This window comes from Erinaceus europaeus, chromosome 8 (assembly GCF_950295315.1).
Source record: "Erinaceus europaeus chromosome 8, mEriEur2.1, whole genome shotgun sequence".
Lineage (NCBI taxonomy): Eukaryota > Metazoa > Chordata > Mammalia > Eulipotyphla > Erinaceidae > Erinaceus > Erinaceus europaeus.
In genome coordinates this window covers 10564448-10582589 of record NC_080169.1, presented here as the reverse complement: position 1 = coordinate 10582589, position 18142 = coordinate 10564448, and the positions used below count along the sequence as shown (strand labels likewise).

General features: G+C 43.4%; 1 protein-coding gene across 5 annotated transcripts in view; it reads right to left on the bottom strand.

The window, feature by feature from the left end:
• Positions 1–18142, bottom strand: part of LOC132539862 (transcriptional activator GLI3-like) — a 165139-nt gene that overhangs the window by 35591 nt on the left and 111406 nt on the right. For all 5 annotated transcript variants that reach the window (XM_060195882.1, XM_060195884.1, XM_060195881.1 and 2 more), the window contains one exon: positions 16528–16770. In XM_060195882.1, the coding sequence (XP_060051865.1) occupies positions 16528–16770 (243 nt within the window). The remainder of the gene's footprint in view (positions 1–16527; positions 16771–18142) is intronic.

Below are 18142 nucleotides of genomic sequence, written 5' to 3'. Positions count from 1 at the left end.
TGTGTGATACTGCTGGGCCCCCAGCTCCCTAATTCTAAATCCCGCCCTTTCATAACAGCCACTGTATAGCAGCCAGAATGATATACTAACAATGAACCTCAAATGTTTCAGCCTCCAGCACCTCACAGGGTCCCTCCTCAACATCATCAGCCCCTCTGCCCTGCTCCTTCACCACACTGGTCTTCTCTCAGATCTGAGGCACGGACACGACAAGCCTCTTTATTAATTTTGATAACACTTTCTTTATCTTTATTTATTTATTGAATAGAGACAGTCGGAAATTGAGAGGGATGGAAGTGACAGAGAGGGCGAGAGACAGAGAGACACCCGCAGCACTGCTTTCACCACTTGTGAAGCTTTCCCCCTGCAGGTGGGGGCCAGGGGGCTCGAACCTGGGTCTTTGTGGATAGTAACATGTGCGCTCAAGCAGATGCACCACAACCCGGCCCCCAGCAAACCTTTTAAAGTAGTATAAATCCTGTTAGAACTTCTCACCATGGGTTCTTCTCATTTAAATTTTAAATAGAAAGACAGCTGAGGGGGGCAATAAAAAAAAAAAGAAAAGGAAAGACAGGGAGTCAAGAGTAGCACAGCGGGTTAAGCGCACATGGAGCAAAGCACAAGGACCTGCGTAAGGATCCTGGTTCGAGCCCCTGGCTCCCCACCTGCAGGGGAAGCACTTCACAGGCGGTGAAGCAGGTCTGCAGGTGTCTATCCTTCTCTTCCCCCTCTGTCTTCCCCTCCTCTCTCCATTTCTCTCTGTCCTATCCAACAACGACAACATCAATAACAACAACAATAACTACAAAAACAATGAAAAAACAAGGGCAACAAAAGGGAAAGAAAGAAAGAAAGAAAGAAAGAAAGAAAGAAAGAAAGAAAGAGAGAGAGAAAGAAAGAAAGAAAAGACAGCAGAAAGCAAGGTCTTGGCTATCCTGATCCCCCTCCCACCTGAGTCTCTACGTAGCATACACCTGTCTTAGTAATTCAAGAGCACTAGCTGCATTGTCTTGTTGGCATCTTTGCTTGGGTGTTTGATGTGTGTGTCCTCTGGCTTCTCAGAGCAAGGACTGAACTGGTAAGTGCTACATCCCAGACAGAGACAGTTTCCAATTCATAGCGAACTCACAGTATAAGGTGCAGAATTTCTGAGGGTAGATATCAGGCATCATGGGTGTAGATGATTCATATATGCAATGGAGGATAGCTTGAAGCATGTCACACCAGGAGTGAAGGCATAAAGGTCTGGTAGACCAGAAGTACTCTGGTGTTTCCACCTGCTTCTGATTGTCTTTCTTTATTGTCAACTGGTGGAAAGTAATACACAAACTATGTCTAATTATCAGTGAAGGTAAAAGATAGAGGTTTTAGGGAGCTGGGCAGTAGGACAGCGGGCTAAGCGCATGTGGCGCAAAGCACAAGGACCGGCGTAAGGATCCCGGTTCGAGCCCCCGGCTCCCCACCTGTAGGGGAGTCACTTCACAGGCGATGAAGCAGGTCTGCAGGTGTCTGTCTTTCTCTCTCCCTCTCTGTCTTCCTCTCCTCTCTCCATTTTTCTCTGTCCTATTCAACAATGAAGACATCAATAACAACAATAGTAACTACAACAATAAAACAACAAGGGCAACAAAAATAAATAAACAAATATATATAAAAAAAGATAAGAGGCTATGAAGTAGGGCACCAAAGTAAAAGCCCTGGGGTGAGGGTGAGGGTGGATGTTCGGCTTCAGGGGGTGGGGGTGGGGATAGGATGGGACACAGTCTTTTGGTTGTGGGAATGGTGTTTATGTACACTCCTATTAATTTGTAGTCATATAAATCACTATTTAATTAATATGAGATGGGGAGTCAGGCCATACATAACACAGCGGGTTAAGCACACATGACACAAAGCACAAGGACCAGCTTAAAGATCCTGGTTCGAGCCCCAGGCTCCCCACTTGCATGGTAGTTCCTTCACAGGCGGTGAAGCAGGTCTGCAGGTGTCTACCTTTCTCTCCCCCTCTCTGTGTTCCCCCTCCTCTCCCCATTTCTCTGTCTTATCTAACAACAACGACATCAATAACTACAACAATAATAACTGCCACAATAATAAAAAGGGCAACAAAAGGGAAAAATAAATAAAAAGAAAAAAATTAATATGCGAGGGGAAAAATTAACTGAATGTCTCAGACTTTTTAAAGCACAGACTGAGTCTTTTTAATACATAGACTCAGTCTTCGATATGTTGACTTTCTTAAGAGCCTAGACCAGGGAGAACAGAAGCAACCTGTGGCACAGCTATACACAAATAATGTCAAAGGACATAAATTATGGTGATTATGGTGATGTTGTGTATGACACAGCAAAGCCTAACAAAGGGATATTTCAAAGTTAACCCAATTGCCAAATAATGTGATTATAGCAATAACTATCTATTGTCTTCTTAACCCTATGATAGCAGGAACCTCCCGCTTCCTCTATAAAGTCTATATTTCCTCCAGTCGTGGAACCTCTAGGGTGGGGCTCACTTTCCTGCATGCTTCTCTCAATTCATACCAAGTAATATTGCATCGCTGATCCCAACCTGATCAACGCAACAAGTACCACCTCAGCATGCTTCACTTCAGACTGTGTCCAGAGACGTCAGGCATGGAATGTCAACCCTTCACCCTCATTACTTGGGTGAGACCTTTCCTTTCATAGTATTCTCTAATTCCATTCCAGGTGGTTCACTTCTTAACAAAGTCCCAAAACCTAGATATAGACCAGGTCCCATGATATAGAACATATGTTCACATGTAACCATAAATTAGGGCAAAATATATACCTGAACGCAAAAGTACAGAGTACTCTGCAGTGAGTCAGTATAAAGTTCCTAATGAAATTTTATCTAATTAGACTTAGATACCCTCCTCGCCTACTTCCTATTACAGTTCTCTCACTCACTGAAAAGCTAACCTTAGCAAAGCAAAGACTGCAAAAGCTGAATAAGCACAAGCGACTGATAAACTTTAACGATGATTCTTTAGTCACTATCAGGCCATTCCATCAGCTGGAGTCCTATTCGGGGATTCCTGAGACTCCCATACAGACATGATGGGCCTAGACCTCTAATAAATCCCTCTCTCCATTGTTACTGGTCATCTCTATCAGGGACAACAAAATAGACCCCTTTGTGGGCCCCCCATAGTACCTTGCCCTCAACTTGGATCAACAATGGTAGAGAATGTTCATCATCCAAAAGGAGGCTGGACAACATACTCTATGCTACACCTGAGGAAGATGGATCCTGAAATTGGGGCAGCTTGGAATGTTCCTACTCATGACCACAGAATGTGAGCTCAGATTTACGGGGATGCAGAGGTCACATAGGCTCCTAAGCTGAATATGGGCCCCAGATCACATCAAATGGATGGGGTTTACAGTCAACAATATTTATAGCCCTTTCCCATATTAGGGAGCTACTGTCTTCCCTGATCCAGCTTTCTGGTCCTTTTTCCAGCCATAATATCATCTCCTCCAGACAATAACTTGGATCCACTTGCATATCAGATTTCAGGATCAGAGAAAAGAACAAAACAAAAACTAGTATAGCCACAGGACCTTTGGAATACAACTAAAATATGCCTACTAGCTATCTACAAGATGGAGTATGCCCCAACTCTTCATCTGCACTATTCCAGCCTTTAGGTTCATGGTCAACAATTTGTTTGGCTTTGTATGTTAACTCTCTTTTCAGCCACCAGGTTCCAGAAGCTAACATGATGCTGACCAGACATCCTTGGACAGACAACCCCACCAATATGTCCTGGAGCTCTGCTTCCCCAGAGCCCCCACCCCACTAGGGAAAGAGAGAGGCAGGCTGGGAGTATGCGTCGACCTGTTGATACCCATGTTCAGAGGGGAAGCGATTACAGAAGCCAGACCTTCAACCTCCTGCATCCCACAATGACCTTGGGTCCATATTCCCACAGGGTTAGGGAATGGGAAGGCTATCAGGGGAGGGGATGGGATATGGAGTTCTGGTGGTGGGAATTGTATGGAGTTGCACCTCTCCTATCCTATGGTTTTTGTCAATGTTTCCTTTTTATAAATAAAAAAAAAGGAAAAAAAGATAGAGGCTAGATAAAAATTCATCCTACAGCCATAGACACATTAAATAGAGAAGAAAATTACATATCTGATCAAAAGGGTCAATCTGTGTGGTCAGATTTATTAAGTCAAGCTAGGCTCATGGACGCTGCATATGAAATGCATCGGATGATGGGGGGGGGGGGGAGTGAAAGCAAGAATCTGAGCCCTTCCCTAAAGAGGACAGACAGAGGAAAACGAAATCTTGACAAACTGAAAAGCAGGCTTATTCCAGAAAACCCAACTAAAAGAACTGGCCATGTCCATTTCCCAGCACCAGCCATGTGCAAGTCTCTGCCCTGCTGTCACGAAGAGCTGGAAACCTCCTTTTATTTCATTCACAAGTCAAGAGCAGGATCAGAATGCAGATTTGCCTCCCCAGCCCCCTACCCCACGGGATGAGCAAACACCCAGCTTCCTAGCATGGACTCCCTCTGCCCTGTACAATGTCTCCTGATTAGCCCCAGAGCCCCCCGCAGAGAGGAAGCTTCTTCTCCGCAGGGGTCCCACCATCTCCCCTGAGACTCTTTCTGTCCCGGGCTGGATTGCAGGCTTATGCCACCACTGGAAGCCTTTGTTCTCATTTGCCCCCAGCAGTATTAGCTACTGGATTTCCCAGCTGTATTTCACTTTGTTATTTCTGGCCCCGTCCAAATCCTCAGCAGTGGCCCTTTGGACAATTTTTTTTTTTTCTAGCTTGACTGATGTTAGGGAATTTGAGAGTTTTCTACTTTTTTTTTTTTTTGGTGAATACTTTATTTTGAAGTCAAAACATATTTCGGTACAGAATATTCCTCCTATTTCACTAACAACTAAACTCCATTTCTTTTCCAACGTGTGGAATTTGTACTTTTAAGATATTGTGGTTACCAGATTCGATGACAATAAGACAGCCCACAATGGGGTAAAAATCACGGAGTACTTAGAAGTCAAAGAGAAAGCAGTTCACTAGGAAGGGGTATTGTGGAAGTAGAAATAAAAAGGGTGAGTAGGACTCTATAGTAATAAAACTCCAGGTAGTTAAGAGAATGGAATTACTTACTTAAAGATGTGCTTGAACAGCCAAAAGTTAAGAAACAAGCCTTGAGTACAACCCTGGGCTCCCTGCACTCCTTCCACCAGTCCACTTCTACTTACTTCCAGGAGTTCTGTCTTCTAACCACAGAAGGCTCTGGCATGTCAAGTTTTCCTGTGGTCTCCAAGCATTTGTATTCTTCTTTACTTATTACTATTATAATATTTTTCTGTCTTTCTCTCTCTCTCTCTTTCTTTTATTAATATTTATTTATTTATTTATTTATTTATTTATTTATGTATTCCCTTTAGTTACCCTTGTTGTTTTATTGTTGTGGTTATTATTGTGGTTGTTACCGATGTCGTCGCTGTTGGACAGGACAGAGAGAAATGAAGAGAGGAGGGAGAGAAAGATAGAAACCTGCAGACCTGCTTCACCGCCTGTGAATCGACTCCCCTGCAGGTGGGGAGCCGGGGACTGCAACTGGGATCCTTACTCTGGTTCTTGTGCTTTGCACCACGTGCGCTTAACCCTCTGCGCTACTGCCCGACTCCTTTCTTTCTTTCTTTCTTTCTTTCTTTCTTTCTTTCTTTCTTTCTTTCTTTCTTTCTTTCTCCTTTCTTTCCTTCCTTCTTTCCATCTTTCCTTTATTTCTTCCTTTATTTTACCAGGGCACTGCTCAGCTCTAGCTTATGGTAGTAGGGGGGCGGGGTGTAATTGAACCTGGGACTTTGGAGTCTCAGGCAGGAGAGTCTCTTTGCATACCATTATGCTTTCTATCCCAGTCTTCTATAGTTGCCAAGTCAGAGTCAGGTATATGCATTTCCTGTTCTGAAAGGGCAGGATCTGTCTCAAAAGCTCAGCACTACTGGTGTGCTGATGAACTTAATCTAATTCTCTCAATGCTCCACCACCACTCCTCATGGGAACAGGGGCCCTGCAGCCTGCTTCATATTTAGGAGAATGCATGCCATCTAGAGCATGGCTGGCAGGTAAACAAACACACTGAATCAGGCAGGTAAACAAACACACTGAATCAGACAGACGCAGTCCTCACTCTTTTCTTTCTTTTTTCTTTTTTCTTTTTCTTTTTTTTGCCTCCAGGGCTATCGTTGGAGTTCGCTGCCTGTACCACTGCTCCTGGAAGCTATTTTTTCCCTTTGTTGCCCATGTCGTTTATCATTGTTGTTGTTATTATTATTGTCATTGTTGTTGGATAGGAGAGAGAGAAATGGAGACAGGAGGAGAGACAGAGAGGGCAAGAGAAAGACAGACACCTGCAGACCTGCTTCACCACCTGTGAAGCGACTCCCCTGCAGGTGGGGAGCCGGGGGCTCGAACCGGGATCCTTACACCAGTCCTTGTGCTTTGCGCCATGTGCACTTAACCCACTATGCTACTGCCCGACCTCCCACTGTTTTCTTTTTCTATGAGTAAGAAACTCATTAAAAACTGTGCTAAAGAGTCTAAACCCCTCTTCCCTTCTCACTCTCTCAAAAGAGACCTTAGATAAGAGTCATTCACTTTAGGAGTGAGGAAAAGGAGGAGCCATCATGTAAAAGCTAAAAGAATTGTGGCGGTTGGACACATTTCAAAGAGGCCAAGAATCCAAACTCTATCACAACATAGGAAGGACTGCAGAGTAAAATGCTTGATCACTTACCCTGCATTAAACCAAAATGGAAGCGGCACAGAGAGAGAAATCCCAACCCTTACTATTTAAAAAGTATGAAGAGTCAGCGTGAATTTATAGGTGCAAGATCAAGAAAGCTAAAGCAGGACAGGAGAGGCAGCTTTCAAGAGACATCAAAGATAGCAGTCTTTTAATTATACAAGAAAAAGGAGGAGAGGGCTGAGGATAATGTTGCCTCCATTAGAAAATGGGACGGAAGGTGGCTATGGAATGGGAGGAATTGCTCCATTGCTCCAGCATCACTGTAAGAAGAAAGGGGGAAATGGAGAGGGAGAGGGGAAAAAAGGAAGGATAGAGAGAAACTATAAACAGCTGGAAAATATCACGTGTGCTGTGTGTGTGTGTGTGCCAAATTAGAAAAGGGAAACAATTACAGGGAATAATTTAAACAACAAGCATCATTAGTAGTCAGACTTCTGTTGTGTTCTGCTAAAAAAAAAAAAAAGTAGATGACTGGGTTGAAGATCCTAAACTGATTCGAGGATTTCAGTCAACAGAAATTTATGTTGACCTAGGACACTAACAAGTTGGGAAGATGCTACTCAAATCATGAATTGCCTGGAAGTTACTGAAGACAAATAAACTGTAGTTTGAAAAAAAGTGAAAAGACGTGTGTCCACTTGACTACAGGAAAAATGCCCACCTGCTAGATTCTAGATGTTTGTCAAAACAGATGAGAGAACAGAACTACTGTGCTATTCTTGTAGTATTTGAAATGAGTCGTTAATTCCAAGAACACTCATCAAAGTCTAGAAATAAACTGCCAATATACTCCAAAGCTGTCGGGCAGCCCCCCTGCTCCATCCTCCACTGCTGACACTATGGCCTATTTACATAATCATTGTTTTGCCTGAAAGATCCCCCACCCATTCCTTTGATCTGTCTTCTTTCTACCTCGAGACCCGTCCTGCCTGCAAGGTAACATTAATCCCACCAGTTAAAATCATCGCAACAGTTGCTAAGGAAGTTTCCGGCACGCCTTCTTCCTTTCTCCACCCCCTTTCTTAGACATTTCGGTTTCCAACTTGCCACTTCCGGTTTTATCCTATAAAACCACTTCTGTTTCTGGTTTCTCTCTCTTCCTCTCTTCCCCGACCAGACCTAGAGGAGGGCAGGCATGCAGGGGGAGGCGGATGCCGGCTGTTGGTTTTTGGCTCCAAGTGGCCTAACCCGCTGTACTCACACCTGACTCTGGGGCTCCCACATGAATAAAGATTTGTATTGCTACCGCCACAAGCTTGGTTCCTGTATCATCTCTCTCTCCGGTGACGCAAGCCCGGCACCAATCAACACAATCCCTCCCCATTTAGAATTCTAGTAGTTTAAAATGTGCTGTATGAGGTCGGTAAAGCAGTTCACTTGGACAGTGTGCTATTTTGCCTTGTGCACAACCCTGATTTGACCTTGGCTCCTGCTGCATTGACAGGTGCTCCAGACCTATAGTCTCTCCCTCCACCCCCCTCTCTCTCTCTAATTTTCAAATTACCTCTATTTATTTATTGGATAAAGACATAAAGACAGTCATAAATTGAGAGGGAGGGGGAGCTAGAGAGGGAAAGAGAGAGAGGAGAGGGGGGGGAGAGAGAGAGAGACCTGCAGCCCTGCTTCACCACTTGCAAAGTTTTCTCCCTGCAGGTAGGGCTGGGGGCTTGAACCCAGGTCCTTGCTCATTGTAACATGTGCACCCAAACAGGTATGCCGCCAGTGGCCCCAGTTTCTCTCTCTCTCTCTCTCTCTACCTCTCTTTACCTTTCTGCCTCTGTTTCTATCAAAAGAAAAAAAATTGTGGTCTGGGAGGTGGTGCAGTGGTTAAGGCACTAGACTCTCAAGCACAAGGTCGTGAGTTTGTTCCCCAGCAGCACATGTCGCACATTGATCTCTGGTTCTTTCTCTCTCCTCCTATCTTTCTGATAAATAAATAAATATTTAAGGGAAAAAAAGAGAAAAAGATAAATTAAGAGTGTGCTATATATATACATGTTAAAGCAAATATTTTGAAGTTCTCATCAAGTATAGTTAATAAATGTGTGCGCGTATCAGCAACCCTTTACATGTGGTCAGCTTTCTGAAAGACTTGGGTGCCAAGGCTTGGCTCAGAGGGTGTGTGATGAAGAAAGCTGTGAAATGGGAGGAAAGAGCTTCAGTGTTTGCACACTGCCAGGTAGTCAGTCACCGCTGACAGAAAGGTTCGTGGCTAAGTAATCTGAAAGTCGGCCTACTCTCTAGGCCTTACCACAACCATTATTAATGCGCCCTGCAAGCCCTGCTTTGGAATACTAGCGGAAATCAGAGCTAAATGCTATGCTGGGACCGCCACCACACGATCTATAGGAAACTACATCAAAAATCTACGGATAGGGCAAGAAGGAATCTGTGGGTGTTAACGCTTGTCCCTTGGCGTTAAAGGGAGGAAAATGCTCACGTGAAACAGCATTTGTAGAAGGTTTCTGAAGAGAGTAGGTGTTTAGATGGGGCTGGAAGAATAAGAAAGATTTGAAAGTAAAGAGTCATTCTCAGAAAAGCAGTAGTATGAGTAGGGCAACCTGAGTAGCAGACCAGAGAGACACACAAATGCCTGATTGTACTCGCTGGGGTCTGGGAGGACTGTGCCAGCCAGAGCTGTGTAACAGTGAGGCCATAGCATCAACGACCTACCTGATTTTCTCTTGGCCTTTTCATTCTAATTCTCTCCTGAGTATCCTTCAAGATCCTCCCTGAGACCCTCTCCTAAGCATGTCCCCCACATTCAATGGGTAATTGTCCTACATGTCATTAGTGTTTTTTTGTTTTATTCCCCCTCCCACGGATGGTTCCAAGTTTCACTGTCTCCTCAGAATGCTAAGCAGAATCGTAGTCACCTGATCAGCAAACGCAGTAAAGATTCAGTTGCAAGAATGGAATCTGGGGCAACTTCCCGAGACGCCCTTGTAAGAATTATTCCTGAACTTCCCCCCTGGTTTCTACTATTAAAGTTGCAGTACAGCTCTTTTTTTAAAAAAAATCTTTGAAAGTGGTTCTCTCCTGTTGTTAAGAACTTAGACTGCGATATGAAATTTCTAAGACAAAGACACTAAGAAGCAGAGTGCTATTTAAAAAGCTCACAGGAACAGTTCTGCACAGGTCTGGAGGCTATTTTGCACCTTCCATTCTACTTCTCCCTCTAACTCAAGGTGAATAACTACGGAAGGAAGATGACTAGCAAAGTCATCCTAGAGTATGACTCAACCTAAGTCTTCCTGGTTAAAACAGTCTGACTCTTTCAAGGAGATATGATGATGGGGGGAACCACTTCTGATTGGTTCATCAACTGTTCTCCAAAAAGATAAAAGACAGCTAGGATGGGAGCAGAACTGTGTGCTCAGGGAACTGTCAATGTCTTTGCAGTTTGGTCAACACCAAACTGTTCATTTATGCCTCGTAGGCATTTTTGTTGAGTACAGTCTCCAGATGACACGCTAATAGCAAGAGGAATGTGAGCAGGTGCACCTATTAAATATGTAAAATACCTATCTCTCCTACTCATTTAAAATGTATATTTCTAAAGGGTGTGGAAAGTCACCTAATATAAAGACAGACAGGTAGAAAAAATATTATGCATATTTTTAGCATACTGGAATGCAAGTGGGCTCTGCACATCAGCTTTCCACAGAAAATAGATGCAAGTAAATTAAAAATTCACTTTCTTTTCTTTACGCTAATTCCTCAGGTTTTGCTAATTAGGAACTAATAGTTCTGTCATCCAGCTAGGAAACATGAGGAAGAATACCACTGGTATGTTTTCAATCAAAGCATCTGCATGGAGGGGTGAATCATATTTTCCAGGAGGAATTGTTACTTGGGAGCAGTTTGAGGCAAAAGAAAAGTACAACTGTGCGGTCTTCACACTACTGCAAAAAAAAAAAAAAAGAAAAGAAAAAAAGAAACAGACCTGAAATTTATTTTACAGCAGTGGCATCTTCCCGCCCCCTTTAACAGAACCAGCAGGGGCCTCACATGACATGACTCATGAATCCAACAAACTTCCCCAACCCCTGCAGGGGCAGTTATAAAAACTAGACTCTTCACAATCAAGGGAAGACAGTGAAACACATGTTTTCTGTAATAGGGGAGGGAATAAAAAGTTAAGTGTCGGCCAGGATACAGGAATGCTTTAACTATTATTTCACCTGCCTCTGCAAGTTTAGAAAAGGAATAAATGGATGATAGCAAGAGAAAAGCAGAAGGATGGAAATACCTGACTACAGAGGCAGCAGGAGCAGAATAAAACTGCTGAGGAAAAAAAAAAACCTTCAGGCAGCCAAGGAGAGCTCCTAGCTTGCCTCCCTTACAAGCAGGTCAGGTCCCTCAAATCCAGTCCTTCCCACAAGCTCCTGATTAAAAAGCTCAAGCAATCCTGTAGCAGCCAGCCTGTCAGCACCAGCCCATGTCTGAGCCTCGCCGCCTGTCTACTTTGTTGTGTTGATATACAGCCCATCCACAGCTACCCTTCATGAGAGAATACCACTCAAGCCCCCCTCTGAGGATTTTATTCCAAACATATGTTGGGAATGTTTGAAGTCTCTCCTATCCCTGGGATTTCTTTTCTTTCTTTTAAATCAGACCCGCAAAACCTAAAATGCTTTGAATCCTGCCTAACTGCAATTTGTGAAGATGCAACACGGCATACCCAAGTATAATAAAGTCTTGTGCAATAAAAAGTTTTACAGATGTCCTTCTGAGAAGAGAAAGGGGTAAAAAAAAAATTTTCCCCCTTTTCCAGTCTTACAGGAAGCCTGCCCACACTTTAGAAATACAAAGTTAGTATATATAGAAGCACAAATTAGGCAACTTGGAAAGTCTACATTTTCCAACCACAGAGAAATGAAGGAATTACTGTGAGTATTCACACACCCAGCTACATTGGATTAGAGAAGTCTTTTCTGTCTAACATCCTAGTGCAGCTGGCCAAGGACTCCAAGGAAAGAGACAACAGTTTAAAAAGATGTTTCTGAACCTTGTGCTACTGAAGCTCTGCAATGAGCTTGGTGCTGCAGGACTTGCACAGGTAAAGAAATGTGGTCAACCTTTTCTGTCTCCCATACTAAAGAAATTCACGGAAAATATGAAAACCTTCAACATCACATCAACAGTTAGTTTTGCTTGTATCATGAAATCCACGTAAGGCAGATAGATTTCATTATTAAATTAAAACGACAACAACAACAACAACAACAACGACTCATGGCAACAGTTGAAGATTAAATAACGCAACAGGATCCTAGAAAACGTAAATCCCTGTCCTGTGTAAGTTTTCAAGGCTTTGTTTAAGAACAGCTTTATGTGATTTAATACAAATAAACCAAGACACTGCACCTTTCGATTTTCTCAGTCATTGCTTGCATCTATTACGTAAAACAATTTCTTTTTTAATCTTTTTTTTAGTTGTTTTTTTAAATTTTTTAAAAATATATTTACTTATTGCATAGAAACAGCCAGAAATTGAGAGGAGGAGGGGAGATAGGGAGAGAGACGAAGAGACACAGCTCGCAAAGCTTTCCCCCTGCAGGTGGGAACTGGGGGCTTGAACCTTGTGCACTGTCATATGTGCGCTCAACCAGGTGCGCCACCACCCAGCCCAGTAAAACAATTTCTGGGAGACGTTTGAATGTTTAAATGTTCTGACTTCTCAAACTCCCTTGACAACCTTAAATTCCTCTACTTTCAAGATAGAAGAAGGAAAACCACAGTCAACTGGCTGAACTTCAGGGACAAAGAATCATGTTGGGGTTGGATGGTGGTGCACCTGGTGGAGTGCCCATGTGACAGTGCGCAAGTTCCCGGGTTCAAGCCCCCGGTCTCCACCTGCAGGGGGAAAGCTTCACAAGTGGTGGAGCAGGGCTGCAGGTGTCTCTCTCCCTCTCTATTACCCCTTCCTTCTCGATTTCTGGCTGTTTCTACCCAAAAAATAAAGATAATAAAAAAATATTTTAAAAAAATCATGTTGAGGCCAGAACCACAGTGACAGAGGTGGGGGTGGGCAGAAGCAAACTTGTCTACACTGAACCAACATAGCTGCAACGGGAAAATAACTTGGTCTGGACAGTGAACCCATCACAGATGATGATGAGACAGACATGGGAGGGGGAGGGGGAGGGAAGGAGGAGGGGGAGGGGGAGGGGGAGGGCCATGAGGCAGGAGAACAACTCCAATGGTCATACTAGACACTCACCAGGAAACAGAGCTCTTACTACACTTTACTCTCACTGTCACACTTAATTCTCGCAAGGACATCAGGTGAGCAGGCTGTCTGTTCTCTCAGCAGCCCCGTTCATCTAGGAGATAATTCTTTTTTTATGATTATTTTAAAGATCTTATTCATTTATTCATGAGAAAGATAGGAGAGAGAAAGAACCAGATATCATTTTGGTACATGTGCTGCCAGGGATTGAACTCAGGACCTCATGCTTGAGAGTCCAATGCTTTATCCACTGCACCACCTCCCGGACCATGGAGATAGTTCTTTAAGGGCTGAACATACTAAATTAAGGTCTGACAGTCACTATGTGGAAAAAGAAAGAAAGAAAGGAAGAAAGAAAGAAAGAAATGAAGGAAGGAAGAAATAAACAAATAAATAGCTGGAACTTGAACCCCAATGCACTGAATTTTGAGCCAGACTGTACAATCTTTGGCACTCTGCATTCAGGCTACATATATCTAAGATCAACTCAAGGATTTCTCTCCCCCTCTCTGTCATCCCCTCCTCTCTCCATTTATTTCTGTCCTATCCAACAATAATGACATCAACAACAATAACTACAATACAATAAAAAACAATAAGGCCAACAAAAAGGAAATAAATATAAAAAACAATCAACTCAAAGAGTGGTTGGGAGGGTGGGTCAAAACAGCCTTTCTGTCTTTTGGTTACAGATGATTAATATATATGCCTGCAGGGTTATCGCTGGGGCTCGGTGCCTGCACTACGAATCCACTGTTCCTAGAGGCCATTTTTCCCATTTTGTTGCCCTTGTTATTGTTGTTATAGCTGTTGTTATTGTTGGATGGGACAGAGAGAAATTGAGGAGGGGAAGACAGAGAGGAGGGGGAGAAAGATAGATACCTGCAGACCTGTTCACCAGCTGTGAAGCGACCCCCCTGCAGGTGGGGAGCTAGGGGCTAGAACCCAGATCCTTATGCCTGCCCTTGTGCTGCACGCCATGTGCACTTAACCCACTGCACTACCCGATTAACATAGTTTTTAAATCATGCAATCTTAACAATACAAAGAAATCTGAAAGAAAAGAAAACAGTCAAGGGCCAGGTGGTGGCACATCTGGTTGAGCGCACACGTTACAGTGCACAAGGACCCAGGTTCAAGCCTCCTGTCCCCACCTACAGGGGGAAAGCTTCACAAATGGTGAAGCAGGGCGGCAGGTGTCTCTCTGTCTCCTTCCGTCTTTATATGCCCCCTTCCTCTGGATTTCTGGCTGTCTCTATCAAATAAATAAGAGATAATAAAAATGAAAAAAAAAAAAAAAACCCAGTCAAGGAACCCCAAGCCCTACAGAGAAGTCATCTTGAGCTCACAGTGCAAGTTAAAACTCCATTGTAGTGCTAGGAGGTGGGTTGCTCGTGCAGACTATTGGGAAGTGATAAAGGTTCCAGGTGTCCAGAGACCCCCAACCCTCACGACAGCATTCAATCCGTTAGAGCAAACAGACCAAGAATAAACTGCACATTGAATGGCACACAGACAGAAAATTAATGGTCCTTTGCCTGCTTCCAGAGGCCGAAAAAGAAATAACTTGTCAGCTGTCCTGACCAATTAAATACCTCACTAATTAGTAGGCATCTGGAATAGAAAACAAAACAAAAATATGAAATGGGAAAAGCTGCGTTTGGACATGAGGACAAAAGCAATGCAATGAACTTGCGGCAAATAATCTAGACTTGATCTGTTCAAAAAAGGAATCGTGCCTGGAGAGTACCAGCATAGGTCAGAAGCATGTGAGCTGTCGCTCATGTTTTCTGCACAGATGAAATCAAATTGAGACCCTTCAATGAAAGTACAATATAGAAAAATTTAAGAATGTTTTAAACCGGTATTGCTAAAAAGAAAAAGGAAAGTTAGGCAGCACAGAGACAAAGTAAATTCTCACTGCAGGCGGGAAAGAAGTGCGCACATTACACCTCGTTGTTCCTGTGTCTCAAACAGCTGGTACAGCAAGACGGATAAACGCCTTTTAAATGAGGAAGCCGCCACCTTTATGAGAAGCTTGGGGGGGGGGGGGAGAAAATCAGAAAACCTTTCCTTCCATGCTTCTGACCATTAAAAATTTTTTTTTGTTTGTTTTCCTCACTCAAAAAATAATGCATCTTCCATCTTTACCAACAATATAATCTGGAGTGGGGGAGGGGGCGTTGCTGAAATTTAAGGTTGTTCAAAGCTCTTTGATCTGTACCCTGATGAGGGAACAGTGCCTTTGCTGCAAGCCAACTAATGAAGGGACAAAATTAGCTTTTATCCTGGGCACCTTCTTGAGGAAAGGAGAAAGAAAAAAAAAATCACGCACTAATCATCTGTCCTCACTAATCAGTCATCTGGCTAATGACCTTTTGCCTTAAAACACTAAAATTTCTGAATGATGTGGAGAAGGGAGGGAAGCACAAAGCAGCTCCCCCCACCCCCCACGACCTTTCTAGGGCTCAATGGATCATCTGGAATGGGGACTGGGAAGGTAAAGTGGCAAGTCTGAAGCCTGGCAAGGTGAAAAATCTGTAATCAAGAGTTGCAAGCCTTAGCACCTCAATATGCACTTCATTACTCCACAGCCAAATTACACGTTTAACTAGAAACAGGCCAGAAGTAAATCCAACCCTTCTATAAGGTCTTTACATTCTGCCTTTAGAGAAAGTCATCATTTCTCTGTTTGAAGTCCTAGTTAATTCGGGAAACTTTATTAGTGCTGGCATTAGCTTCCAATGTTTCTACTGTGCTGATTCAAGAAGAAAGCCCTGTATGTAGAAAAATCTTCTATGGCAAAGAAACTTTCGCACTGATTTATTCAGAGCTTTGTTCTTCCCTAATAATTAAGCAAAAAAAAAAAAAAAGATTTTTTTTTTAATGGGACTAGCTGCTGTTACAGACTTCTGCTAACACAGTCCACATTAACAACTCCCTCTCTTTGACGATTTTCCCTCTAGCAGCATCTATGAGTAAAGCAGATCTGGTTCTAGTTCTCAGGAAAGGGGCATGTGAATTAGACACAAGTAGATACCTTCCTGAAGGTGGCCCTATTACTAAGGCCTAAAGGAGCTTCAAGATATAAAGAAAGGACTCTCCCTCAAAAGAAACATGGTCAGGCAAGGGGTACATAGAATTAATGGTTATGCAAACAGACTGTCATGCCTGAGGCTCCGTCAAGTCCCAGGTTCAATCCCCAGCACCACCATAAGCCAGAGCTAAGCAGCGCTCTGGTTAAACATATATATATATAATAAAAAAAGAAATATGGTCAGGATGTAAAATGGTCAGGACCTGTTAAAGTGGAAAGGAAACTGGACACCTGCCTCTGTGAACTGATACAAGCCAAACAATTCGTAAGATATACAAACTTGTATGTGCGTGTGCACACACAGAGAGAGAGAAAGAGAAGGGGAGAGAGAGAGAGAGAGAGCCTTCCCTCTGCTACTGCAATATGTCCCAAAGATTGGGAACCACTTACGGTAGTGAGGCTCCATATAGCCATTCCTGGGGTCCATGGCAAACACAGCCCCACGGTAGGGCACAGAAGGCTCAGCCAGGTGGGGCAGGGACCCATGGATCTCCTTCTTGATCAGCGAGGCCCTCTCGTCGCTAGATGTTGAAGGCTCCTCACTGATCTTGCTGAGTCCCTGCGCACCTTGGGGTTGCATGGTGACTGCGTTTCTTCTCTCTCTGTGGTACGTCTGTCCAGGACTTTCATCCTCTAAAGAAAGAAGGAAAAGGATAACTCTGGTCAGTTATTCTAGAGCGCAACTACAGACAGGTGTCAGTTAAGTCCTGTAGTCTCTTTTAATGAGAGAGGTACAGAGAGAAAAATACAGAGAGAGGTAAGAGACCTTAGCACTGTTCAGTTCTGGCTTATGGCTGTGTTGGGAACTGAACCTGGGACCTCAAAGTCTCAGGCATAAAAATCTTTTGCATATTGATTTTTATGGTTCCCGCTTTGCCACCCAACCCCCACCACGTCTCTCCACTGCAAATGGAACCTCTTTCTCATTCTTGGCAACCCCAAAAACTACATCACAATGGGGCAGTGGAGATAGCATAATGGTTATGCAAACAGAACAGACTTTCATGCCTGAGGCTCCAAAGTCCCAGGTTCAAGCCTCAGTACCACCATAAAGCTGAACAGTGCTCTCACAAAAAAAAATAATAATAATAATAAATAAATAAATAAGCAGTCTCCAAGCAAAATTGCCTAGGAGACAAATACATTCATCCCAAATATAAACTGAAGGAGTAAAAGGAGCAGAAAATGAGCATATTAAATATTAAACTGGTCAGAGATCAGTAGATTATCAGCTGCCGCTTACAGTCAAATCTGCCACAGAAATCTTTCTTCAGGGACTTGCCAACAATGCCACAGGTCACACATGGAGCTAGAAGTTCTGCCAAACTGATGTGGTGGAGAGCTAAGGAAGCCTGGCCTCAACGTGACAAGAAGCTTGGACGACCACTAATCCTTGGGTGACACAGAAGGGAAGAGTCTGTGTTCCTCCCTCCCTCAGCAGATGACCTGTTCGAAAGCTGATCCCCAAGTTTGTGTGGGTTTGGTTTTTAACACAGATTTGTAACACACTGAGAGGTTTTGGCTACAAAAGATAAAAATGCCAATCATAGACACCTACAATAACTCTCTTGAAAACACTTCCTGGTTGGGTCCATGCAGCAGAGCTGACAACCAAGAGAAAAGCAGAGTAAGACTGGAAGCCCAGTGCAAGGTGGTTCTGTCAAAGGAGCAGGCAACAGAAATGCGGACAGATAGCTATGCCCTGGTTACATCCAGACAGTTCTTATGTAGGAAACAGCTTGATAAAGTTCCACGAATATTAGATTCAGCTCCCAAATACTTCTGCTCCCTTTGATCTGTAAGAACATTCCATCTACCCACTATAAGGTACTCTGCAAATGTGATTCAATGACCTTTCTGTGACAGGAGATCAAAGAACCAATGCATACAATTAAACCAAATTGGACCACAACAAGTGGACCAATTTGGCTGTTGGAATAATACACATACATCCTCGAAACTCTTTAACTCTCAAATAAGTTCTGTATTTAATCAACAGTCTGTA